General features: G+C 38.5%; 1 protein-coding gene across 2 annotated transcripts in view; it reads right to left on the minus strand.

Moving 5' to 3' along the window:
• The window catches only part of ITGA8 (integrin subunit alpha 8), a 120,958-nt gene that overhangs the window by 25,218 nt on the left and 68,713 nt on the right, over positions 1-27,027 (minus strand). For both annotated transcript variants that reach the window (XM_052803175.1, XM_052803184.1), the window contains exons 22-26: positions 22,285-22,364; positions 19,122-19,202; positions 13,702-13,807; positions 11,679-11,837; positions 2,465-2,590 (exon numbers count right to left, since the gene is read on the minus strand). In XM_052803175.1, the coding sequence (XP_052659135.1) occupies positions 2,465-2,590; positions 11,679-11,837; positions 13,702-13,807; positions 19,122-19,202; positions 22,285-22,364 (552 nt within the window). The remainder of the gene's footprint in view (positions 1-2,464; positions 2,591-11,678; positions 11,838-13,701; positions 13,808-19,121; positions 19,203-22,284; positions 22,365-27,027) is intronic.

Here is a 27,027-nt window from a genome sequence, read left to right on the forward strand (position 1 = left end):
AACAAAGCAGAGAATCCTTCCCTTACAGACGCTTGATTGACACTCATGACAGAAGGTCTTGTGACCTCAAAAGCAAAGCTAAGTTTTCACAAGTATATTCCCTCAGGAATGGCTGCACTACCAAAGCCCATACTTCAGAAAATGAGATGATGGTGTATGTAACAGATCTGAAAACACCCTTAAGGAATCCTGTATCTTTATAGACAGCTTTTCCCACAAATCTCTATCTTACCACAAGTTAAGTAGAAGCTGTATGCTTAATCACTGTTTTCTAAATCTGCCTGAAAATGAAACTGTAAACCCTGGAACTTGCAGCTATAAACCTTTCTTTGAAATGAATATTTCAAAGTATCTGTTTATTTGGCTTTTCATATTTAAACATCCTCCAACCAGATTTATTTATGTTGCAGGAAGGAGGAGAGCTGTTTTCATTAATCATAGTGGCCAAAAACACATATTAACAAAATAAATCATTAGTATGCAAAAAAGTCTACTTTTGGCTGACATTTTAGGACCTGAACACATATTTCTATTTTTCTTAGTAATGCATTTAGTCTGTAGTGACTTTCAGAACATTGTAACATTAGAACTAATGGAAGAGTAACCAAATGTTTAATAAACAGTATAAATAGAGTAAAAGGTTCTCAGAACATTTTTTCTCTCTGTGAAAATGCTTTAATGAAAATGAAAATAACTTAAAATTTCTGACAAAAAAAATACAAATTTTAACAAATAATTACCTTTGGCCAATTGGTCATTTTCCAGAGCAACATTCACTTTCCATGTGTACTTCCAATGTGTCAAAATAAAATTTAATTTTTCTAGATCTATAGTATGCAATGCTGAAGGCACACAGAATTGTGACACCTTTCTAACTGAACAAATGACATATTGCTTTTCCAAGTCCATCCTGGAAAAGTCCTGCTATATATCCAGTGGTAAGCACTGTACTCAATCTTATCCTAATTTGTGCTTATCAAAAGCATATTGTCCTAGAAGACTGCTCATCACAGTGCCAATTTTATATTACTAAGTACTCAGCTAAATACTATCTGTCGACATCAAGCAGCTGAAAAATCTCTGCTTCGTATTTTAAGATGCAGACACAGTACATACTTAAGAACTTTTTAATCACTTTCAGTTGCTGCAGTAATGTCTATGCTGGCAGCATATGAGCCTAATCACTGACAAAGATAACTGATAATTAAGGTATTACTGAAAAATGGATTAAGTGTTCTGTGGTATTGACTGGTATGTCTTCAAAAGCCCAGCCATTTTTCCTTCAGCCCCAGTGGAATCAGATTCTTCCCAGGGTATTAGGTTGATGAAAGAATTACATAGGACTCAACAGCAATTATTGTTTAAAATGGGTTCATCTGTGATTTTGTTCTTAATAACATTATGGTATTCATTACTTTCAGATTCTATCTTCTTCCTGTTATGAAAATTGCCAAATTAACTTTCAGAAGCAGCATAATTATTCTATTACTCCAGAATACTTAGGTCTGTGAGGTTCTTTTCTTCATAACCAAATTCTAGGGATGTCAAGGAATTCACATGTGAGCTTGCAGTAAACAGCTTAATAAGAGACTGGACAGCTCCAAAGAAAATCTGCCCAAGGTTCATAAAAATAGATGGAAAGCACTGACTGCATGAATCCCACGACTGACCTCAAGGTCATCGAGTTTGAACACAGCCTCTAGGCAAGGGGAGCTGATACCTGTAATGCTGAAGTATGCTAACGATGGGACATTGAATGCAGGAATGGAAAAAAACCCCAACCTTCTGAAAATACAGCCAAGTCCAAATACTCAGGTACCAGACTGACTAATCAGAACTATTTTCCTGGGAGAAAGATCTTTGCTCTTGCTCCAGCATTGTCTGGAATGTTAAAAATGCAGTGACCTGTCCCATTTGCCTTGCTTGTGGTAATGTAAAGGGAAAGAGTCTTACTCTTCCATGTGTATATAAGTACTTACTGGGGGGAACAAATATACTCCAAAGTATTTGTACGTCAGAACTGTTATTTTACATGAAAATGTTAATTTTAAGTGTGAGCTACTCTTTATGAAAGAGCCAGAATGCTAGGAGTCAAGTTAACAAGAAGAGAACTACCTTTCAAAAGTCAGAATCTGAAATTTAGTTTGTGGAAGAGGGGCCCATTCTCTAGATCTGTGCCGAAATTCCCTGTGATATGTGTGCCATTGTGTGACCACAGAGGTTTGTCTGCAAACAGCCAGGAGTAAGACAGCCAGGAATTTGGCATGCATGATCTTTAATGTAAAAATCTGTCAAACAAAATTGCTAACCTGTGGCATGGTGATATGTAATAATATTTTAAACTGAGGGGTTAAAAATCACTTAGAAAAATATTTAAAAGTCTGTAAATAAATTGCAGTCAAACCAACAGCCACCTTGGTATACTGCATGCATAGTGCCAGTTTAAAGTTTTTAGATAGCTCACCAATATTTTTGCAGAGTTTTTCCTGTGAGGTTCTGCCACTGTGACATCCCTTCTCCTGATGTAATGAGAAATTGTGGAATTATACAAAAAAGCAGCAAGTTCAGGAGTGTCTTGTGGAATAGCAAACTGCAAAGAGAAAAAATGTGAATGGTAATGACATACTCATACAATGAGTCTAACAGATTTGTTCCCTTCTCAAGAGGTCTTGAATTTTGGATCAACACTGTTTTTTTCAATTTAACAGCACAGCCATGAGAATATACTGTCTTCAACTAGGAGCATGATGAGTAACAGCACAGCAAGATATTGCCCAGTTATAGGAATTACAGTAGGTAACTTTTTTTTCCACCTTTTACTGGTGTCAATTTCATTGCTGTACTTAATTTTGTTAGACTCTTGGGGCCAGATTCTGATCTCTGTAACAGGATAAACTCAAAGTTGCTGCATGGAAATCTGGTTATTAGTTCAGGTCAGTATCTGCCTATTGAAATATAATGATTTTACCAGCTTTAGAAAGTAAAAGAAAAAAAAAAGGAAATCTGAATTCTAGCAACACAACTTTTGATCATTATTTGTTACAGACTTCTTTTGGTAATAACTCAACTTTGTATAATGAAACACTTTGTTCATTTTTGATCTCATATTAAAGTGCATTCTCTTCAGCTTTATCTTCACAGATTTTTATTCTCTGATTAAAACCTATTTTTATTGTTGGCAGTTTGTCTTTAATTTTTACACAGAGCATTTATTGCTTCTTTCAAGAAGCCTCAGAGAATGCCTGGGAACCCAAATGCTATGGAGGGAAGATAAATTCTAATTCATGACAATCCAATCATGTAAAATCACAACAAAATATATGTGGAAGTTTGCAATAAGATCTCAATAGGAACTCACCTAAACATAGACAAGACTATTCTTTAAGGGCCTCAGTTTATAAAGAGCTATAATCAGATCCATCTTATCAGGTCCTTTAATCTCTGAACACAAAATATCTTAAATTCCTGAAGAAAATGTTTGTAATTGTAAGAAATGTTGTAGCACTAAGGGGAAGATAATAGCTATAAACACAAAAAGCCTTCCACACACTAATGCTGTGTAGTACTAGATTTGGAAAATTTGTACCATTCATCTGATTAAAGTTATGAGGCTAAAGAAGCAACTGTTTTGACACTGACTGAGATCTTCAGTCAAAAGCATCCTACAAAGTGAAAGATACTATAATTTATTAACTGATGAAAACTCCTTAAGCAAAAATAAGAATCTTTTTTTTCCTGTTGCTTAATTAGGTTAACATTGTCTTTTTTGCCATAAGGGAACAGTTAAATAGCTACTAAATCTCTCCCTCTCAATGCGATAACATGTGGGAATTCTCTTTCCAGGATTCTGTCACCAGCACATATAGGTTTTTTTTAATGATGACAAATTAAAAGAACCACAATATAATGACATGCCTTTGAAGAAGCTCTCAATATATGATCACAACTGATACATGTGTAGATCCATTTGAATACTAGATAATTTTTATATCTACTTATTTTTTTCATAAATCCTAGAGTGTTAGCATCTCCAGTAGTGAATTATTACAGCAAAGGTTCAAAAACAGCCTTCTGTGATTAAGAGAAAACATACATGTCTCCTGCAACAATTTAAAAGCAGAATTTCTCTAGTGGCCTAGACGTTCAGGTTAAAGATATTATTTTATCCTTCTTGAGCCAGTAGCATGGAATTGTACAACTCTGTCTCTGTAGCTATTTTATACACCACATATTTAGCACACCATACCTTATTTTAAATGGATTCTCACTCCCTCCCTTTAACTACAGTGTCTCACTTTCCTCACCAGGGAAAACTGTACTGCTTTCTTCTCCCAAGCCTTGTCACCTTGAGCAGATTTCCAGATCTCTCCAGTTCTTCACGTCTCATTTCAAAACCTGGTTTAGCTTTCCTCTTCTTCTAGCCAGGCAATACCCTCTGCTGCAATTTCTAACTCCATCAGAAATGTTCTGGAAGAGGACTTTGTGTAAAAGCTGTTATACAAGAGGTATCAGTGACCATTCAAGAGCAATGCATTGGATGGTATTATTTTGTCTCCAGACCAGGACTTACACACAATAATAATGGCTCTGCAGCATGAGGAGACACTGCCTCAGGAAGATGTTAGCTCCTGCCAGTCATGTTAGTGGATGTACCTTACCCGTGTGGTGGATTTTAGCTGTTATTTCACTGCTTCCCTGACAGATGCCTCACTCATGGTACTACAGTACTCAGCTATTGAGAATGTGCCATGTATATCACCCCCCACTGTCTACCATAGTTGGAAACCACTGCCTATACCTCTGGTATTTATAGGCACAGGCTCCATAAAACTACTTTTTGTCATCAGTCTGGGAAAAAAACACAACAACTCCTCAGGAATACTGGCTCAGGCCAGAAGTCCATCCAGCTGAGCTCTCTTCTCATCGACATGGCCTTTAAGCAGATGTGGAAGGAAGAATAAGAAGAGGGCATGCATACACAATGCTCTCTCCTAGTAACTTTCAGCTTCCAAATGTTTTCAGCTCAGGGACTTCCTGATCTGCATGAAGTTTTTGTTCATTTATTAATCTTCACTGGACTTCTCTTTTGCAAATTTGTCCAGTTTCCTCTTAAAACCATGTAAACTTTTAACCCTGACTACTTCCTTTGGCAGCAAATTCCAGACATCTACTATCTGTCACCATGAACCACCACTTCCTTTTGCTTGTTTTGAATCTAGCTTTACAGGCTTCATTTGATGCTCTAATTCCTGTGCAGTGAGCACACTGCATTCCTGTGCAGGAATGGGCAGACAGTAGTCAATCCCCACCCACACTCTTCCCCCCACTTCTGATCTTGCAGATCATATTTGTGCACAGTCACCTCCTTTCTAGATTGAAGCATCCTAGTGTACTGAGTTCTTCTGCAACGGAATCTGTTCCATATCTTTGATCAGTCCTTTTGCTCCTCTTTACACCTTTTGCAAGATTCATAACTTTATTTTCCTTTCACGTCCCTCACTGCTTTCAGAGAAAGATAAGCTACACAAAAGGAAAAGTCCCTAAATAAAAGTCTTCCCATGTGCGCACAGGTTTGATTTATCCTTATGGAAGAAACAACAAAGCACAAAGGAAACCTTTCTACAAGACAAGAAATTCAGCAATGAGGAGGAATGTACTACTTTTTGACTGAAACTGAAGAATCTAAGTAATTTCAAAGGGGAAATACCCAAGCACCCTAAGAGAGCTAGCTTCTGAAATCCAAAAGGAGCCAAGCATATAATGTCCTTAGCCTTATTAGGAAATTTGAGCCAGGCATCCTGCTGTTTATACAAAACCTGAAGGAAGCTGTCTCTGTATCCTCTTCCCATCTGAAGCAATAGATAAGCATTACATATTTGAAACGTGATTTGTGTATTCATGCTGTTCAGTGCTTTGAAAAACTGAAATAAGGAAAGCATGTTTAAATTCTTGCAATAATGATTGTGCATGTGAAGCCATATTCTGCTAAGACAGAGGGACCGTTATTTCATTATTAGAGGAAGATTTCTCACAAGCCTCACAAGAATTTAGTCTTGTTTGTTAAACAGATGTAATCATTATCAAGTAGGAGAAGGAAGAGCAAACTAAAAAAAACAAAAACAAAAACAAACAAAAAAATCCTCAAAAAATATGTTGCCTCAAAATGTTGTTAAGAACTGTGGCACTATTCTACCCAGGAGCTCTGCCCTCCTGACAGTAATGCTCCCATCTCAGCTTCTTAATTTAAACTTAAAACAGAATACAGTGGCTAGCGAGGAGGGATGCTGAACTCCTTTTCATGTACTTGCAACCTGATCTGACCAGTGGCTTTGAGATGCTAGGCTTGCAAATACAAATGCAGCAGCTCAGCTTCTTTCTCCTCACCACTTCTGAAAAACAGGTGGAAATGGGGTGGAAAAGATTAATAGAAAAAACCTCTGTTTCCAAACTTCTTGTGTTTTGGGTAAAAAATGGAAACATTTTCTATCTTCAGTTCCCTATCACTCAATTCCTTTTTCTTCCTCTACAGAAACTAAATAAAAGGGTGGAAACCTAACGCCTCTCTGGCTTCCTGGGTGAAACACAAAAATCTAGCCATTTGGCATACATCAGTTTTTCTATATTCTTGTAAGTATATATTGTAGTTCTGCCTCTTTAAGCTGAAGACTTGTCTGTAGCTCCTGTGGTCCTGAGCAATCCCCTTCACTAGAAAGATGTCTCCACCTTCATCCACTGTACTGAACTCAAACCCCTCCTGGTATGCAAAATATGTATAGCGCTTTTAGCATTTGGAATGCAGCTCTCCCCGCAAAATGTTTAACAGGCTACTGGTTAAACTCGAGAAGTGTTGTTTACTCCAGAAGTGTCTGGAATCAGTTATGCTTAATAAATTGGATACCTTGTTTTTGATGGGATAATATGTAGAGCTGTGTTTTGCTAAATCTTCTGACTTTGAGCCAAACCAAGCTCTTTTGGAGGGATCTGCTATCACAAACATAGATCTTAAACCAAGCTTTTAGACAATGGCATATCAACACTTTACTGAGGAGGCTGCTACTAGGCCTCCCCTTGTTAGTGTTTCCTCCAAACTCTGAGATCTCCAGCTCTGCTATAAAGGAAGAGCCATGTCCATGGAAGGTGAAGCAATTTGGATGGCAAACAATACCTAGGAGTAATATTTATGAAAAAATTGGTAGGGGAATTTTTTCCTTTTTGTTGGTATGATTAAAATAATTACAGAATCATTTCCAAGTAGAAAAACCAAAAACCTGTCATGTTGCTGACAAAACTGTAACTTTTATGAGTTAATATTGATTAAGCCATAAAATAATTGCAGACCATATCAATCCTTCTATCAAGTGGTAATACATGAAAACTTCCATTTCTGGAGTATATTCCATGCAGAATTCCAGTTGATTCACTTTATAGGATATTCAAAGTATGCTCTTTGAAAAATTAAAATGATTAACACTTTAAGACAGGTAAAAAATACATAGGCTTCTAAAATGACTCCCATTTTACAGATTATACTGTCTCATACTATGTTGAACTTAACCATAATATAAAATATAGCATATGATATTAAAAAATATTTATCTTATCATACACTTGGTGCAAGGAAATAGCCCCTGGCAAGAAAACATGCTGAGGACTGACTGGCTAAGAAGCAGCTCTGCAGAAGAAGACCTGGCTTAAGCTGCGCATGAGCCAGCAGTGTGCCCTGTCAGCAGCAAGGGCCAACAGCATCCTGGGCTGTATGAACAGGAGTAAAGGCAGTACGTTGAGGAAGTGATTGGCGAATGTAAAGCTCAAGGGCAGCCTTGGCTGCAGTGACCATGAAATGGTGGAGTTCAAGATCCCTAGGGCAGCGAGGAGGATGCACAGCAAGCTCACTGCCCTGGACTTCAGGAGAGCAGACTTTGGCCTCTTCAGGGATCTGCTTGGTAGCGTACCATGGGATAAAGCCCTGGAGGAAGGAGGGGCCCAAGAAATCTGGTTAATATTCAAGGATCACTTCCTCCAAGCTCAGAAGCGATGTATCCCAACAAAGAGGAAGTCAGGCAAAAACGTCAGGAGGCAAAAACGCCAGGAGGCCTGCATGGATGAACAAGGAGTTACTGGACAAACTCAAACACAAAAAGGAAGCCTACAGAGGATTGAAGCAAGGACAAGTAGCCTGGGAGGAATACAGAGAAATTGTCCGAGCAGCCAGGGATCAGGTTAGGAAAGCTAAAGCCCTGATAGAATTAAATCTGACCAGGGACATCAAGGGCAACAAGAAAAACTTCTATAGGTATGTCGGTGATAAAAGGAAGACTAGGGAAAATGTGGGCCCTCTCTGGAAGGAAATGGAGACCTGGTTACCTGGGACATGGAGAAGGCTGAGGTACTCAGTGACTTTTTTGCCTCAGTCTTCATTGGCAAGTGCTCCAGCCACACTGCCCAAGTTGCAGGAGGCAAAGGCAGGAACTGGAAGAATGAAAAACCTGCCTACTGTAGAAGCCAGCTTGGGTTCATGAAAGGCAGGTCCTGCTTGACCAACCTGATCTCCTTCTATGACGAGGTGACCTGCCCAGTGGATGATGGAAAGGCTGTGGATGTTGTCTACCTGGACTTTAGTAAGGCCTTTGACACTGTCTCTCACAGCATACTCCTTGAGAAGCTGGCGGCTCATGGCTTAGACAGGTGTACTCTTTGCTGGGTAAAAAACTGGCTGGCTGGATGAGCCCAGAGAGTCGTGGTGAATGGAGTTAAATCCAGTTCGCAGCCGGTCACAAGTGGTGTTCCCCAGGGCTCAGTTTTGGGGCCAGTTCTGTTTAATATCTTTATCAATGATCTGGACAAGGGGATCAAGTGCACCCTCAGTAAGTTTGCGGATGACACCAAGCTGGGAGGGAGGGTTGATCTGCTCGAGGGTAGGAAGGCTCTACAGAGGGATCTGGACAGGCTGGATCAATGGGCCAAGGCCAATTGTATGAGATTCAACAAGGCCAAGTGCCAGGTCCTGCACTTCGGTCACAACAACCCCATGCAGTGCTACAGGCTTGGAGAAGAGTGGCTGGAAAGCTGCCCGGCAGAAAAAGACCTGGGGGTGCTGGTTGACAGCCGGCTGAATATGAGCCAGCAGTGTGCCCAGGTGGCCAAGAAGGCCAACAGCATCCTGGCCTGTATCAGAAATAGTGTGGCCAGCAGGAGCAGGGAAGTCATTGTTCCCCTGTACTTGGCACTGGTGAGGCCGCACCTCGAGTACTGTGTTCAGTTTTGGGCCCCTCACTACAGGAAAGACATTGAGGTGCTGGAGCGTGTCCAGAGAAGGGCAACCGAGTTGGTGAGGGGCCTGGAGCACGAGTCTTATGAGGAGCAGCTGAGGGAGCTGGGGTTGTTTAGTCTGGAGAAAAGGAGGCTGAGGGGAGAACTTATCACTCTCTACAACCACCTGAAAGGAGGTTGTAGTGAGGTGAGTGTTGGTCTCTTCTATCAAGTAACTAGTGATAGGATGAGAGGAAATGGCCTCAAGTTGCGCCAGGGGAGGTTTAGATTGGATATTAGAAAAAATTTCTTTACTGAAAGGGTTGTCAGGCATTGGAACAGGCTGCCCAGGGAAGTGGTGGAGTCACCATCCCTGGAGGTGTTCAAAAAATGCACAGACGAGGCACTTCAGGACATGGTTTAGTGAGCATGGTGGTGTTGGGTTAACGATTAGATTTGATGATCTTAAAGGTCTTTTCCAACCTAAACAATTCTATGATTCTATGACTCTAAGATCAGGTTCGAGACCATCTAAGGAACCTGAAGGTGCACAAATCCATGGGGCCTGATGAGATGCATCTGTGGGTCCTGAGGGAACTTGCAGATGAAGTGGCTAAGCCACTATCTAACATATTTGAGAAGTCGTGGCAGCTCTGGGGGCCCCAGCATAAGAAAGACATGGACCTGTTGGAGTGAGTCCAGAGGAGGGCCACAAATATGTTCAGAGGGTGGAGCACCTCTGCTATGAAGACAGACTGAGAGAGTTGGGGTTGTTCAGCCTTGAGAAGAGAAGGCTCCGGTGAGACCTTATGGCAGCCTTCCAGTACTTAAAGGGGCCTACAAGAAGAAAGCTGGAGAGGGACATTTTACAAGGGCGTGCAGTGATAGGACAAAGGGTAACGACTTTAAACTGAAAGAGGGTAGATTTAGATTAGATGTAAGGAAGAAGTTTTTTACTGTGAAGGTGGTGAGGCACTGGAACAGGCTGCCCAGAGAAGTTGTGGATGCCCCATCCCTGGAAGAGTTCAAGGCCAGGTTGGATGGGGCTTTGAGCAACCTGGTCTAGTGGAAGGTGTCCCTGCCCATGGCAGAGGGGTTGGAACCAGATGATCTTTAAGGTCCCTTCCAACCCAAACCATTCTATGATTCTATGATTACTCCCATCTGCTCAGCACTCATTAGACCAAATGTAGATACAACATCCATTTCTGGAGCCTCAGCAGAAGACAGAGATCAATATACTGGATGAGTTCAGTGGAGGGCCCCCAGGGGTGCTCAGGGCTGCAACACTTGTCTTGCAGGGAGAGGCTGAGGGACCAGTGCTTGTTCAGCCCAGAGATGAGAAGCTTTGGGGGGACCAAAGCTGTCAGAGTGAGAACGTTATCACAAAAATGGAGCCAGGCTTTTCACAGAGGTGCCTGGTGGTATGATGACAGGCAATGGGCATAAGTTGAAAAAGGAGAGGTTCAGACTGGATGCAAGGAAAAACCTTTTCCACGTAAGGACAATCAAGGAGCAGCATAATTTGTCCAGAGAGGTTTTGTCCTTGGATGTTTTAAAGACCAGACTGGATAAAGCCCTGAATAACCTAGTCTGATCTCACAGCTGACCCTGCTTGAGCAGGATGTTGGATGAGAGTACTCCTGAAGTCTCTTCCACCCTGAATTAGCCTATGATTCTGAAAAACCAAATCACCATACAAATTAGCTGTAAATTATTTGTATTGGAATAAAAACCTAAAATTGTGTTACATCCTTTAAAAATAATTAATGCTACAATACCTGGTGGCTGTCTGCTCTCTATTAAGTAAGCAGCTCTGAGAAGTTCATGTCTTTCAATTTAATGATATTGCATTATTGTGCTATAATGGATTTTCCCCACTGTTAACAGGTTCAGATGTAAGACCTTTTGATAAACAAACCAGTGCTAGGTTGTATCAGACTCAACTGAAGATCTGTGTGCATCCCTTGACCTAGCAAAGGTTTACATCATCTTTGGGAGTCATCTGCTAAGCACTGCTGTACAGATGACCTTCTGAATTAACGTACTCCTTAGGACACAAGAATTTTCAGGGTCCCATGAGAACTGAAAAATTCTGTGTCATTTATTCAAAGCCATGTTAAAAATGACCCTCAAGGAAAACCCTGCAAATTTCCATTTAAAAAATTATCTTGTATCTAATGCTACGGTACTGAATCAAAATACAAGTTTCTTCAGATAAGAAGAGTACAGAAACCAAACACATACCATGCAATACAACTGTCACACTAGAAACATTATAGACTATCTATATCTTGCTTCTTACCCAGGAAAATGATCTCAGGGTCACAGTGAAAAATTCCCCAAAAGCTCCATCCCATTGTGAAGTGTAGGCAGAAAAAAATCAAGCAACATGCAGACAGGGATGGAAATAAAAGGGGCTGACTTACCTTTATTTGCATTGTATTAATAGGAGAGCTCGTCTGACAGTGCAATGGTCCATGTGTCTGAATATGAAGAATATAAAGAAGAAATTCTTCTCGACTTGACACAGGCCAACCGACATGGAGAACTGTATTGTTGATGGCACTTGGTCCTATATTGTGCAGCTGTCAAACAAATATCATCAATACTTTCGAAGGCAGTAAATAACAACAAAAAACACAGCAACCACCACTTAAGACAATTTCAAATTCTTAGTGTCCACAGCCTTGAAGTACTTTGGGAAAGATGTATAGATTATTGATATCATTTTACTGATGAAAAATCTGTGACAGGTAGGGGAAAAGGACCTCTCTATGTTGGTCACAAAGCCAGTGGCAAATCTGGGAGAACAACCTTTTTTGTCTGAGCCTGTATTCAAGAAATCTATCACCTTTCCCATTTTTTCCTACATATGAAAGAGCTGAAATTACCTAAAAAAGTATAAAAAACCCAAACCAAAACACACTAGCAAAATACACTATATACAAATATATACAATGAACCTTAAGAGAACATACTTGAAAATAGTAGCTGAAACTTCAGGACACAAAAGAATCACATGTCAGGGTGCAGGAATAGAAGGTATAGCAGAGTTTAAACTAGTTTTTGTGGTTAAGAACTCTATTTTCAACACTTCTCAGTTCAGATTTCCCCAAAATAAAAAATGGAACTAGTATTCCTAAAGTAACATCCCAGGACATTATTCTTTTCTGGGAAAATGAGTATAGATAGAAATAATAGAAATTAAAAAATCTGGGCTATTAAAATAGTTTTCTTATATCAGTTTACAGTTTGAAAATATCTGATGACCACAGGAAGTTTGGATATGTGTTAACACTGGGCATGAGAGCTAAAGAAGCAGAACACCATGGAGCTTTACTCAAAGTTTCTAGAGATGTGAAAACCTCCTTTTTTTAAATGTGTAAAATTTTTGTGACTGATGAGCTTTATTTAGAACCATATAAAACCCACTTTCAATCTTACATCATCTTCAGTATAGGTTTTTTGGGTGGGTGTTTGGCTTTTTTTATGCATTGCTGATATCAATAAACCATGAAAGCAGTTTCTTTAATCACTGTGGCTAAACACTGTAACTATTTTAATACGTTTGAAGTCACATACGTAGTTCCACAAACAGCCCAAATGCTTGACACAGGAAGATTTAGAGATTTTTCAGTTTAGAGAAGTGTGTTAAGATGAGGAATTCACTAATAATATTTTGTATTATTTTACAGTCTGATTCATTACAGTTTAGTATTAGTCATGCAAATTGTAATCTTACACTGCTGATTAAGCTCAGTTGCTTGTATTTTCTTGAGTGCTTGTTTATGAATTATAACCATATGTGAAGCACTCTGTTTTACCCCCTAGAATAAAGGTCATCCATCAGATTCCAGAGATGGTCTGTATTCCACGGAGTTCACTCAATGCACTTTTTTCTAACCTGAACTCTTCTCTTTTAATTGATGAATCACCCATAGAAAAAACCCAACAACAATGCAAGGTGGAAATATGTATACTCCAAACATTAAGAGTTCTTTTCAACAGAACATTTTCTGTGCAATGAGGTAACAAGTTACATGTATGTCTACAGGTTTTTTTTCAGTTAGCTAAATTTCAAAGGAAACATATTTTTTCCTGTGCACAAAACTCAAAGTTTTTAATGAGAAACCAGTCAAATCACTGAAAATATTTGGCACTGATTGTAATGAGCTTTTAAGCACTGTTTTTAATTCTTGTCAAACACCCAAAATGTTTATAGATCCCTTAAATGTCAAAGACAGACTCCTAGCATAAACTAGTATCTCCTCCAGTAACATGAACAGATACTAGGGTTCTGAATTCCCAGATTAAATTTGGGTCATGTGCTAAAGTCAGAATATTTACATTTGTGGCTTTATCTAGTTGCAGATGAAGACAATAAACCAAATTCATCAGGATTTCAATGGGAACAGCATGAGGTCCTGTGGCAATGTATATCATTTTTACCTCATAGATGTGTTCTACTAAAGGACCAAGTTCTTCTTCTTTTGTAGGTTCATCTTTGGGTTCCCAGTTGTGAAGCGGCAAAATAATTGTTGGGGGGTGAGACACTCTGTAATATATAAAACAGGTTAAAACAGTAACTGTTATCAGTGATCAGCTGCATTACTTTTAGAAAAAAATTAAGACTGCTGTAGAAACCTGAGCCCTTAAGGGCATTTCATTTGGGCACATTCATTAGAATTAGGTGAGGTGAACAACACAATGCTTCCATAAAGTACTACCCAGTCCTTACAGACTACTGAGCGTGTGCATTTAGTTTCATACTTCCTCTGATCAATGTTCCTTTCCAGACAAGGGAGTGACTCTATTTGGAGAGAGGAATGCAGTCTGTCAGGCATTTACATCATTCATACTGGTGAGGTATCTGAATATATTATCCACAAAACTACAGTAATGATATGTAAACAAATGTAGTTTCTTACTTCCATTTAAAGCCTGTAGATGTTTAATGCTACACATCTTCCTTCCTTGCAATACATTTTTAGATATTTATTTAACTGCTCTGACTATAAATTCCTTATAACCTCTGTTATTATTCCTTTAAAAAACCTTGCAAAGTAGTCGATCTCATTTTACCAGTGGGAAGCTGAGGTACTGTGACTTCCATAATGTCACAATGGAAATTGCTTTATGAAGAAACTGAATTCAGGACTAGAGCCCTTAAGAGTGCTCCAGGCTTCCCTTTTGCTTTGCAAATGAAGTGGCAGCTAAGGCATTCCCTGAAACACTGCTGTAACTTGCAACATGTAAATCAAACATAAATGAAGAAAAGTGACTAAATATTTGACACCTTTCTTTCCTTCTACTATTTTATTTTTCCTTTCCTCCTCTGTCTGACCTCAAGAAAGGACCAAGTAATATTCTGTTAACGTTTCTATTTGAATCACAAGCATTTTATTTCCCATAAAAACCGCAAGTTCCTTGGAGGGGTCCCATTCAGATGCCAACTTTAACCTTATTCAGTTGTTGAGAAGTTGGGAAATCAGATCCCAAGAATTTCTTTTAGCATGGTAGGTGAGTTCTGGCACAGACATCTGTCATCTGCTAGTACTGAAAGTAGCTCTTGATGCTAAAATGGTTAAGTATTACCCTTCACTCTCACTCAGTTTTGCTGGTTTCCAGAATCTTTAGCTTAAAGAAAAGCCATGAAATTTCAATGCTTGTTCTGCCAAAGCTGGAAGTTTGCTGACAGAAAACTGTTAAAAAAAGAACTGCTAATGAGTTTTTTTCAGAATATAACATTTGACTAAAATGATGGACTTCTATCCATCGATGTTAATTCACTTTCCCTTGAGTCTAAACAGAGAAAGCACCACTGCAGATTGCCCCTTGAAGAAGAGAACACAAGACTGGATGTTTTTGTTGCAAATGCTGACATTTTAAAATACTTTAGGATGAAACAAACTGTTCTTGCTTCCAGCTCTTATGTCATATACAGTGAATGAAATGTTTGATAGAAACTTTTCTACAGAATACGGCTTCTCTAAGCAGCAAGTGATCCCAGAGACGAACAACTTAATACCAACCAGCTAAAGTAAAAGTCTTCATGAAATTTAGGGTATCCTGGAGTATCCTGCTAACTCTAAATACTTCCCCAGACTTTGGAAGGCCAGCAATTCGTACTAACAAGTATGCCAGAGGACAAATTTACAAGCCAAACCAAATAATAAAGGAAATGAAACATATTCATTAAAAAGTCATTTCAGATGAGGTACTTAGCCTAACTTGTTATATTTCACAAATGGTCTTGTTTCCAATAAGAATTTTAATTATTAATTTTTGTTGGAGAATAGGAACTTTCCTCTGTTGTTAGAAACCCTAAGTCACAGAGTCCCTTAAGCTACCGCAAAAATTTGCAAACCAGAAACTGTACATAGACAAAAAGAAGGAGGCATGAGGTTTCAAAAACCAGTGTTTTCTATTGCAGTGTTTTTCTTATCCACAGAATTACAAAGTGCAAAGTATAAATGTAGACATTCAATTCAAATTATTATAAAATATATAAGAACATTTATTTTAACAGATTTTACAGTTATTTTGAGAACTTCTGCTATTGACATGAAAGTAGCAAAATCAGGTCAAATTAAACAGAAATCCTCTTTTCACTATTATATTTTGCATTTAACTGAGAATATTTTTAACATTTGAATGATTTATTATACGAGGGTTTTTCCTAGACTTTTAGGTGACAATGATCAGTCAAACAAAGCACTGAAAAATAAGGTAAAGGAAGTATGTTTTACAGAAAAAGCTTATATGGGTTATACAATAAGAATTCTGCCAGCTGCGAATCCAAATTACTTCCTTCCTGAATGCCTCATTCCTCTAGTGCTCTTTCAGCAGTGGGAAATAACAATTACATCTATAAAACTCTTACATTTTTAGAGAAAAAAAAGGTAAGCAGAACTATCAAATCTCTGTTATCAGAGCAATTGCTCATTGAATGAACTATCTAAGGAATTATCTTAAATTTGTTTTGAATAGGCTATTGAAGAAGATTTCCTTTCTCATAGAGGCAGAATTTGCATGGGTCCACTATGCAAGTATATATGCACGTATGCATACACACAATTTGATAACTACTTACTTTTCCTCAATAAAATGTACAATGATTCCAGTCCCACTTCATGCAACTCTGTGCAGAGCAGTAGGGAAACCAATGCAAGAAATTTTCCAGTCCAAATGTGGACACAGTCTCACTTCTATTTTTATCTAGGAAATTGTGAGCAAATGGTTCCCTTGGAGCTGTATGCTTTAGCATCTCTGAGTAATTAGCAAAATCTGTCAACAAAGCATTTGGGAATTTTCCTTTGTACATGCATGCTATAGCTAATAAGAAAACTAAAAGACTTAAGAGGAAAGGAATTGGAAGTCATTCAATTAAGTAATTCCTCTGTATTTAATGACCTGTTTCTTAGCACTGCAGGCAGCAATTCAAGCCACTTTTTCCACTTGTGGCCATGCTGTATTTAAGAACCAAGGATGTTTTGGTCATTTTTTGGTGTCTATCTATTTACCTGTTACAGCACTTTTCATTTAAATGAACCCACTATAGCACAGAAAGAACATGATGGAGGCAAAAAAAGTTTCCAAAAAGTTTGCAAACAGGACAAAAAGTTTGTAAGATTTTTCTATGAAAGTGATAGCAACCTCACTGAAAAAAACAGAATCCACAGCACTGGAAGTGGCCCTTAGTGAGAAGTCTCATGTATGTATCCATAACCATTTCATTGATGCACTGAAACACCATCCAGTCCTTAACCTGGGTGTCCACCCGTGGCAACATCTAGCAGTTACTGGCTCCCAACATTTTCTCACACATGTGCAGCCCAGCAACTAACCCCCTTGACTCTTACCTCCTCAGCCTCTACTTCTCTTTCTGTGTCACCTTCCCCCAATCTTGTATTTTTCACCTCTCTTCCTATCCAGCTCATTTCCCTAGATCACCAACTACAGAAAATGAAATAATACTCTTATTTCTGTTCTTTTTAAACATGTCTTTCAACTGCTCCTTTTCAGAAATATATGCATTAACATATATCCACAGTCTTTGAGTTCCAGTCCTCTTTTTTCCACCTAACTCTAGCCTTAGGATTAGTCTTCTTAACCTAGAAAAAACTTACAAAAACGAAATACTTTAAAAATCTCCCTGATTTAGATTGAATATTAGAGCAGAAAACATAATCTCTGTGATCTGCAAAATGATTTGACTCTGCTGGCACTAGGTAGTCAAAGTATTGTCTTAGAGTGATAACAATAAATGGATTTTTATATCCATAAAAGCATAAATAAATGCATTTTATTTGTTTACACCTAAGGCAGCCCCTTGAGGTGCATCATGTAAGAGACATCTACACCTCTTGCATCAGCCAAACCTCATAGCCTGACTGTGGGAGTGAAGCTGGGCTATGTACCTCCTGTTCTCCCCTTGCAGAGCCGAGAATGGTTAAGGTCCAGAGCTGCAGTTTGAGAAGAGGAGATGTAGGAAATCTGAGATCCCAGACAAAAAGCATTTTGGGCAATTATTTCCTTTAAAAGAACATCCTGCTGACTTCCTTCAGGATGCCAGGATAGGAGTCTAGTTCCAAGATTTTACAGGCTAGTCTGAGCTTCTTATCACCTAATTGCATTTTATAGATTGTGAAAGCAAGCTGTATGTGAAAATAGATAGAAATAATTATCTTTGATCATATCCTGTGCTTGTTTAGTTTTGTGTCCTTGTGTCAGTGGACAGGCACCTGCTTCAGATGGAAATGTAAGAATCCTACAGTAGTAGCTGGTTGACCTCTTGTCATTCCCTATTCATCCTTTCTCCAAAGGCCTCACTCTGCTATTAGTATATGCCTTCCCATAATATGTTTCATCATTTCAGTCATAAAAGCAGCAGATTGTGGGATACTTGGAAAGTAATGGGCACACAGTGAACAATCCAGACTCGATAGAATTGATCAATTTGTGAGCCAAGGATGTTTTGTAGGCAGCAGGCTTCAAGGACGCTTTGCTAGTGGACACATATTTAGCTAACGGTAGTAAGAGCATTCCAGACACCTTTAGAAGGCCTTGAACAGAATAAACAAGAAGACAAAAAAAGAAAGATGCCAATTAGAAGAACACAGGTGCGCATTCCATGATAAAGGGAACTTGGCACAAAGAACCTCAATTCCACAGCTTATCTTGACCAATTAGACTGAGACAAGTTTCGCATGTTTTAGTTAATACAACCAATTATGCCTTATGTTTATGTGCGTGTACAGTGTTGATATAACCAATCATTAGGTGTAACTAGGCGCGTGGACAGCTCATGCTAACCAATCTCTAATTTGCTTATGCGTGAACAGTAACTAGAATGAACATATAAACCGAGCTATCTTGGCAATAAAGTGGCATCTGCTTGATCATATTGATTGTGCGCAGTGTCCGTGACTTCCGCGTCAACAGCAGATTCTGCTTTGGTATTCAGAATTAAGTATCTAAGTGATTGCACAAGCAGACCTACACATATGAACAGGCATTTGGTACTACTAACATCCATACACAATTTGAATGCCTAAATAAAATGTTGGCTCTGACTGGTGTTACTACAATGTGGGATCCTACAGTGTGCTGCAATTGCACAGACACTCAGCAAGTTTACTGGAGTCCATGTGGGCAGTCCTGCCCTACATGACCTGGTAAGTCCTTAGAAGCTCCATCCTGCAAGGCTTGCAGGGGTGAGATTCCCTGGGAATTCTCAGGTGTTCTTGGTGGATAAGGCATTTGGGATTATAATATGTCAAAAGATTCACTACATGGGATTATTATATGTGGAAAGATTCATTATAAAATATAGTTATCATTATGGATTGAAATGGTCGAATACTTACCCTCTAATCTGTACTTGAGCCACAGCACTGATGTTGATGTGGAGGTTGACTAAATTGCTGGTGGGATTAATCTTGTTAGAACTGGAAAAGACATGTACAAGGATTAAAAGAGGTTATTTAGCAGAACTCTAGATTGTTATGGATACAGCACTGAATACCACAAGGATTACAATTAGGAAGCAATGCCATTGGACATATTACTCCATGGGCTTGCTATTGCCACTCTTCAGTCTTGCAGGACACTAGTATTTAAGCTGGATATTATTTGAGCTCATCACATGTTTAATAATATAATCAACTCAAGCTTCCTTTAAATAATCCTATGTGTGAATATAATGATACAAATTTATTTAGCTCAGAATATCATGTAAATTCCCTTGTTCAACTTGGCTGTCTGTATGGATAGGAGTATCTTAATAGAATACAAGGGTGTTTCATGCATTGGAGGAAGGCAGTGTTAATGAACAAGATATAGGCTTTGTTATAATAAAATTTGCTTTTATGACTCTCCAAACCTGTGACTTCTGCATGACAGAGTCTTTGAAGAAAAAAGAACGAAAATAAACTGTTTCTTTACCTTTCTTATTTTCTTCCCTCCCCTATTCAGAGAGTGTTTACACTCTTAATCCCACTTAGCAGTGAAAACAGATCCCTATGTTTAAAGCCTAGTGCTCTCAGTCATTTTATTGTCTTTTCTTATTGCAAATCCTTAGTAATAAAGGTAGTTTCTCTTACTTCAAAAGGCCATTCCTGTGACTATAACCCACTCATGTAGAGAAAGGTTTGCAGGTTCAAATTCATGAAAACAGTGAAAATAAATTACAGACTTAGAATTTATTTAATTATGGGATTAATGATACTAAGTTTGGAGGTTTTTTCCAAGCAAGTATGGAAGTACTTCCTTGCTTCATGGAGACTAAGTTTCTATTGCCGTCACAGTTTACTGTTATCACATCTGGGCAGCATCAGTCAAACGGAAACATTCAGAGGAGGCCAGCATTCCCAGCGACTGACTCCTGTGGAGTAAAGGGCAATACTGCTTTGATCCAGGCTTTTTGGTTACAGATTGCTAAAATTAGGAGCAGCTCTAATTTGTTTGTAAACTAATGCAGATTCCCCTCAAACATAATTTGAACTTTTGATGTAATCCTCTACAGCCATTACAAAAGTACAAAAATTGCTTTAAGTATAAGAATGACTATACCACTAATTTGTTAGAATAAGTTCTTCTTCAATTTGTATAATGGTACTACTTTCCATACAGCTAAAATACAGATTTTGATCATATATATTTGGTATTCAAATCTTTTTTGTGCTTTATGGTATTTTGTAGAGAAGAAAATAGTTTAAATAAAAGTGCCAGGACATCTCCCTCTCAGGGGTATATAATCGCCTAGCAAAATCTGTATCAGAAAAGGAATCAGATTTCAAGACGCTACCCAGCCTCTTGCTTATTTCCTGTAAGTAATGAACTTCAGTCTTGCAAACCAAAATATTTATTTTCCACTTGATGTTTTGGAGTAAATTAAAGGTCTCTCTTTTGAATAACTCAGAGGAGGGCACAAATTCAAGACATGTTCTCTGCTTCCTTTTCCTTCCATTTAGGTAAATTCCTCTATCTGCATTGTGGATTTCTGTTTCCTTTTTATTTTAAGATTGTTTTACCTGCTTACTAAGGACATAGAAATGCACAAACTGTAGTGCTGCTTGCGAATGAATGTACAAAGCAGTGAATTTAACTGTAGAGTACATTCCCTATGCAAGAAGTTTTACTTTCTTTTTTCTTTTTTTTTTTTTTCTTTAAAGTAGCTGGGTGCTCTTCAGCATTTTGATACCAGTTTGTGGAAACTGTTCTTTCTGGTAGCCCAACAGGTTTCCTCCCTTTACATTTCAGTGAGTCACACTCATGGAGGAAGCATGAGATGTTGCTATCTCCTGAAGTTCAGACTTATTCCTCAGTAAAGCCTTGTCACTTTTTCTACGAAAGTGACCTACCCTCAACTCTTACTACCTAGGAGGATCTAGCTACCCAAAAAGCTCTGAACATTCCCAGTTTCACAGCATGAAAAGTGCAGTGAATAGAGCCTCTGATACCCATTTAAAACTGTATTGCTTGCATTAATGACCTGACAGTGAACAGTGGTATGGACAGGGGACCTACAAGCTAGATGTTATATCTTCTATCTCTGGAGGAGCCCATGCCCATGTTTCCATAGTCTCCAGCTCACTAGTCAGGACCCTGGGAGAGGGCTGAGGCCTGAAGAGGCACCTCATTGTCTTCTGTGGTGTTGCTGTGCCCTTCCCAAGTTTCTGCATGTTCTTTCCTTCAAGGGTTACATTATGGAAACATGACTTAAACATTTTAAATGTCTCAGTTATTTACCGTAGTTGAACATGATCAAGGCCCTCATTAAAGGCCAGACATTAGCAATTAAGTCTCTGTGTGTGGGGCAGGGAGGGCCCCATCAGGAACTCCAGTGTGTATTTGATGAGGACAGATGGAGCAGAAGCCCTGCCACCTACTGAAAAAGTCCCAGGTTTGTTCTTGATGTTATCCTAACCCAGCCTGTCCTGTGCTTTTTCAGCCCTGTGGAGGAAGTACTGCTCAGCATAAACCAGAAGATTCTCCAGCAGTAACATTTCAGCCCCACAAATGTGGAGGAAACTAATGGAAAAAGGACAAAGGTACACCTGCATCGAACTGAAACAGTTTTCTCTTCGTGCCAGTAAATCTGTCGAGCAGATTTTAACTGTTCTCCTTTTGTTTTCTAAATTGTTGTGAAGAAGTGGCATGTCTTTTTTTTTTCAGAGCATGATATGTTTTTAAATACAGAACTTCATTACAAAGTGATCACTGTTCATTAATTCTGAAGTGGAAAACAAAGTGCAAATTTGGCAAATCTGTAGATCTTTGGAACACTGACCAAAATCAGTTAACCTGAATTTTAACAAAATAAAATCATGAGAATAAGTCTAAGACTGATTTTGCTAAAAGCTAACAAGGCTGCAACTCCACAAATCCTCCTGAAGAAAGCTGCCATAGGAAAGCCCATGATATAACTACTGACACTGAAGAGTTAGAGTGACCTTCTTATATATTACACTTCAGATATTAATACGAATTCAGAATTTAAATAACCATACTGTTGATAAAACATCTAACCTTTTTATTTGAAGCTCAAAATTGATGCTGAAATCTGCATTTTCAAAATGCTGAACAGAAAATCGAATGCCTGTAGAGAACTGAGAAAGAAACAAAACAACAGGTTACTAAAAATGGTTGGTCTCTCCATACCAAGAAAGCAGTACTGTTCAACATCACATTTCACAGACTTGTATAGGATACTGTTGCTTTTTAAAATTAGTATGACATAATATCATCTAGCTGTTTTCAGGAAAAAATACCATCCTCCCTGTGTATGTCACCAGATGGAAAACTTGGCTGGACAGAGGAAAGATCAAGAGGATCAGAGAAGCATACTCCCAAGAACACAGTGGTGGGCCCTTCTTCATCTAGATAGTCTTTGCTCTACTCTGCCAAGCCAAAAGAAAATTATAGCTGTCTGGCATCTCTCAACCCTGCCTCCATCCATGCATGCCTTTGTCCAGGTCTCCAGAGCTTCCTGCTCCTCCCATTGTCTCTGTAACTATGACAGGTAAGCTGCATACTTTAGGTGTTGTGGGCCTGACTGATCACCTATTTTTCTTCTAGAGGCTAGATTAGCAGCAGCTCGATGTTTTAATTTGATTTTGTTTGAGTTTTTTCATTGCCGTTCAGTTAAGAGGAATACAACTTCAAAGTTATATTTGCAGTTTAGTTTGCCACAACGTGCAGTGTGTGACCACAGAAGATAGAGGGTAAAACACACTGAAGGGGATAAGGGCTTCCACTGGTGCTCCCTTGTATATATGCAGACCTTGCTTCCTCCCTCTAATAATTTCCATTTGCTTTGCAAGAAGGGCACAGAGTAAGCAGAACAAGTTAATTCAGAAGACAGAATGGCATTGCAGGGCTAACTAAAGAAGGAATATACAATAGCATATGGTGGAGTCTCTGTAACCCTCTTGTTGGACGTATTTACAGCCCCAGTGTGTAAGTGGCAGGGGAGCTGGGGAAGATGCCATCTGCCCTCCACGTTAAATTAATAAAATTGTGCTGCAATGTTTAAATTAATGTTTTTAATTGCCTCATTTCAACTGCACATGTTTTTAATCTAGTAATTTTTTTTTAAAATGTGAATTTTGTATTGAGACTGACAGCAAAGTCTACAGCCTGTAATCTTATACAACTTCTCACTCCTCCGCACCTCCCCTATTGCCTGATGGTAGAATTTCCTGCTAGATAACTTGCACACTGTGCTTTCATTTTTTTAAAAAAGATAGTTACATATACCCATATTCTCAATGTGGAGAAACAATCTTCCTGAGAAATTCATCAAAAGCCATTAGGAAATGAGGACATCATTCCTTCATCTCTGCCAATATCTGACTAGATTACGGCGGAGGGCAGGGAAGAAAAAAAGTTGTCTGCTTGGCATGCTTTCCTTAACATACTTGGGGTAGCATTGTCAGCAACAGGACAGGACACAACAATGTAGAGTTTTATGTTTGGGACCTAGATTCAACATCACTGAAGAGGAGGCATTTTCCTCTGTGGGTATCAATTCAGATATTTAGGCAATTCCTTTTTCCCAAGCATTATTTTTAAAAAATTTTCATTCAATTCTCCTTTCCTCACTTGCAGTTGTGCATCACTGAATCTTAATCCATCTCCAGAACGAGACTTAGCTAACATGTTTCAATTACTTCTTTCAGTTGTTCTATGCTGAAAGCAATATAGTAATCGTAAAAGAAATGGCAAGTTCAAATCTTTGAATTCTGACCATTTTAGTGTCATAGTTGTAGCTAATCTCTTTTTTTGGAAGTAAAATCTTTAAGATGAAAAGATAATGCTCATTAAATTAAACAGAAGCTGAATAGCTGACTTGGAATAGAGGTGTAAGCTATTTTTAAGACCACTTTTTGGAGATGATTTTAACAACTTCATTGATATTTCATTCACCTTTAAAAATATAATGATTTTTTTAATCTCTAAGACAAAAATTTCCAAATATTCAATTCAGCATTTCTCTTACTGTTTTTACTAATCAGTCTATATAAATTTGTTTCCACTTATAGCAGAAAAAAGATTTGATGAACCAAAGATAAAGTTTTCCTCAGATATAGCAGACATGAACTGCAGTTTTGATGATCTATTATACCCCTGAGGCTTAACTCCTTATTTAATACTGAAACACACTCCTACTGTACGAGTCTAATAAGCTGCAGATGTTCCCTTTGTATGGTCGTATGACTTCATTAATGTCAAGTAGCCCTTGACACTGCTACTAATAATGGGGCAAAGATGCTCACATGCCCTTGCTGAAAATCCACTGAGGCCAAAGGAGTTGAATTTGCTTGAGCTTGTAACTTAGGAATCACTCAACCTCCTTATTTTAGTAGGACATTAATTTTATCAGAATAGTTTAATTTTATTTAAAATTTTCCAAGTGAACTTAGTTTCAGTAAAATTGCATTATTTTCCATGTTACTAACACCATGTATCTTTGAAACACATGACGTTTCTGGTAAGCTTTAATCTGTTATTATGTTTGACAGGATCTAGCAGTATGCTGGGAGACAGAGGGCTAGCTTTTTTTGAAGTGTCTTACAGTGCATATGAAAGATAAAACCTCTGTGCTTTTGAAGAATCAGTTTGGTACATACCAAGAAACAGGGAAGATCTTCCAAACCTCCCAGTCTTCTAACCTTATTTCTATTAATTTCTATTAACTTCCAAATTGTTCTACCGGAATTTATAATAAAACCTACATCTCACTTGCTAAGGCCACTGAATGGGCATTAGGAAGCTTATCAGTCTGATCCATTTCAGTGTCATAAATAAGTACTTTGAGCACTCTTTGCCAGTGAGATGGTATCACAGACATTTAGTTTGCATTCTGGGCCATATGGTATTGTGATTTTCCTTCCTGTTTCTTTTTATCTTCTTTTTTACCTTTTCATGTTTTTTTTCAACCACAAAGATATTACTGAAAAGGTTAAGTAATTTTTGTGGCCAGTAAATGATTTTAAGGTCACAGATTTTCAAAAAGTCAGACATATCCCAATTTTGATGACAATAACACATTTTGAAGATGTGAAGCACCAGACAACCCTGTAGCCCACTGCAGTAATAGCCCATGGGTTATATCACAAAATCCTGACATAACCCTCATACTCAGAAGTTGATCTTAAAGAGTTCAAGAATTCTAGGATTTCAGGGTGCTGAAAAGTCATTACAGTGACTCAATAGTTAAGAGTTTTAGGAATGTTTGATTTTGACCTAGCCCTCCCTTCCCACTCCCTCACAACTTCCACAAAGAGTCTGTTTCTGACTGAATATTTTGAGAATAACTGATCTCCTGCCAGAGCAGAATTGTTTTGCAAAATTGGAAATGGATCAGAGCAACCTTTTGTGATTTATGCAATTTGTACAAAGGGCTGGTATTTCACTTTTGGAAGTACATTTGCCATCATAAATACATTTGGATTGAAAAAGCTCAAGTCCTTTCACCTTTACTAAGCTTCCAGGAGAGCTGGTTTCAAAGATAAAGTTAGGCTTTAAGCTTTCACTCACTATAATCAAACACTTTTGCCATCTGGCTTTGTAATGCTCTATCTTCATATGCCTTAATTTTCAAGGGTTGGATTCTTTTGTTATAAGCCAGAATATCCTTAAACATGTTATGAACCCTGCTGTTTTATTCTGCTACTTCTAAGTCTCTCTTTATGAAGTATTTTGCTTAGGAATATTTGGTAACAGTGCATTTATGGCAGCCCTAGAGCTGATTCTGAAGAAAAACGGGATTAGTTATGCTGTGAGAATTCATAAGGAGACAGGTGAGAGTAGTACTGCTTTAGTGGCCGAAAAATAGCATTCCTGAAGTCTTTACACTGCTAGCATTTTGAGTCAAGGATGATGTGGAAACAGGTCTTTGGATTCAAAGGGAGGAGTGTGAGGGGCTTAGTCTAATACCTCCACACTCAGACCTTTCCATTGCTTATGTTTATGCAAACCACGAAGATTTGCTCCTAGCTTATACAATGTTAGTGTCTCTTGTGTTTAGTCTTCCTTTTCTCTTTCAAACCCAGGGGTTTTTATGCTCTCCTTCACCGCCACTGCATCCCAATCATTCACAAGATTCTTGTCCACTTCTGTCTGTATCTTGAGAATTTGCTTCTGCCATGAGACTAACCAGGAAATCACTGAGCAGGTATCTAAATTTGCTGGTTTTCTGGTACAAGAAATTATCTGCCTTGATTTGGGATTTATTTAGTGCTTTGGCCCATCATTGCCTCCCATCATCCCATTATGAAAACTCCATTCCTCAGAAATGTTTTAAATTACTCTTACTTTTTAGGAGTTTCATTTAGTAGAATAAAACAAAACCTACAAAACCTTTTAGTGCTCCTCTCTATGTCCTTCCCACAAAATGTTTATAGCACCCCCTTCAGACTTCTAGTTCACAGTAGTTCTACAGAGAATGATCCTCACCAGGCAGGTTCTTGCTCCCAGTAGGTCCATCACCTGGAGTTCATTTTTCAATGGTTTCCAGCAACTTGTAATCCCAAAGAGTCTCTCTGGGACTGCTCGTGACCATGAAAGCAGATGACTGTATAAGACACCTGGTCTCACATTCACTTTCAAAAGCTCTATGACTGATCTGAAGCTAACCCTATGATCCAAACAAGCTATTGTAGTTCCAGTCTCCTGTTATATGACCCATTTGGTTCTTTTATCGAGGGTCAGACAGGAACTGCTTCAAGATCATAAGAGGCCAGAAAAACACCCCTCTATAGACAGTCT

This window comes from Harpia harpyja, chromosome 1 (genome assembly GCF_026419915.1).
Source record: "Harpia harpyja isolate bHarHar1 chromosome 1, bHarHar1 primary haplotype, whole genome shotgun sequence".
Classification (NCBI taxonomy): domain Eukaryota; kingdom Metazoa; phylum Chordata; class Aves; order Accipitriformes; family Accipitridae; genus Harpia; species Harpia harpyja.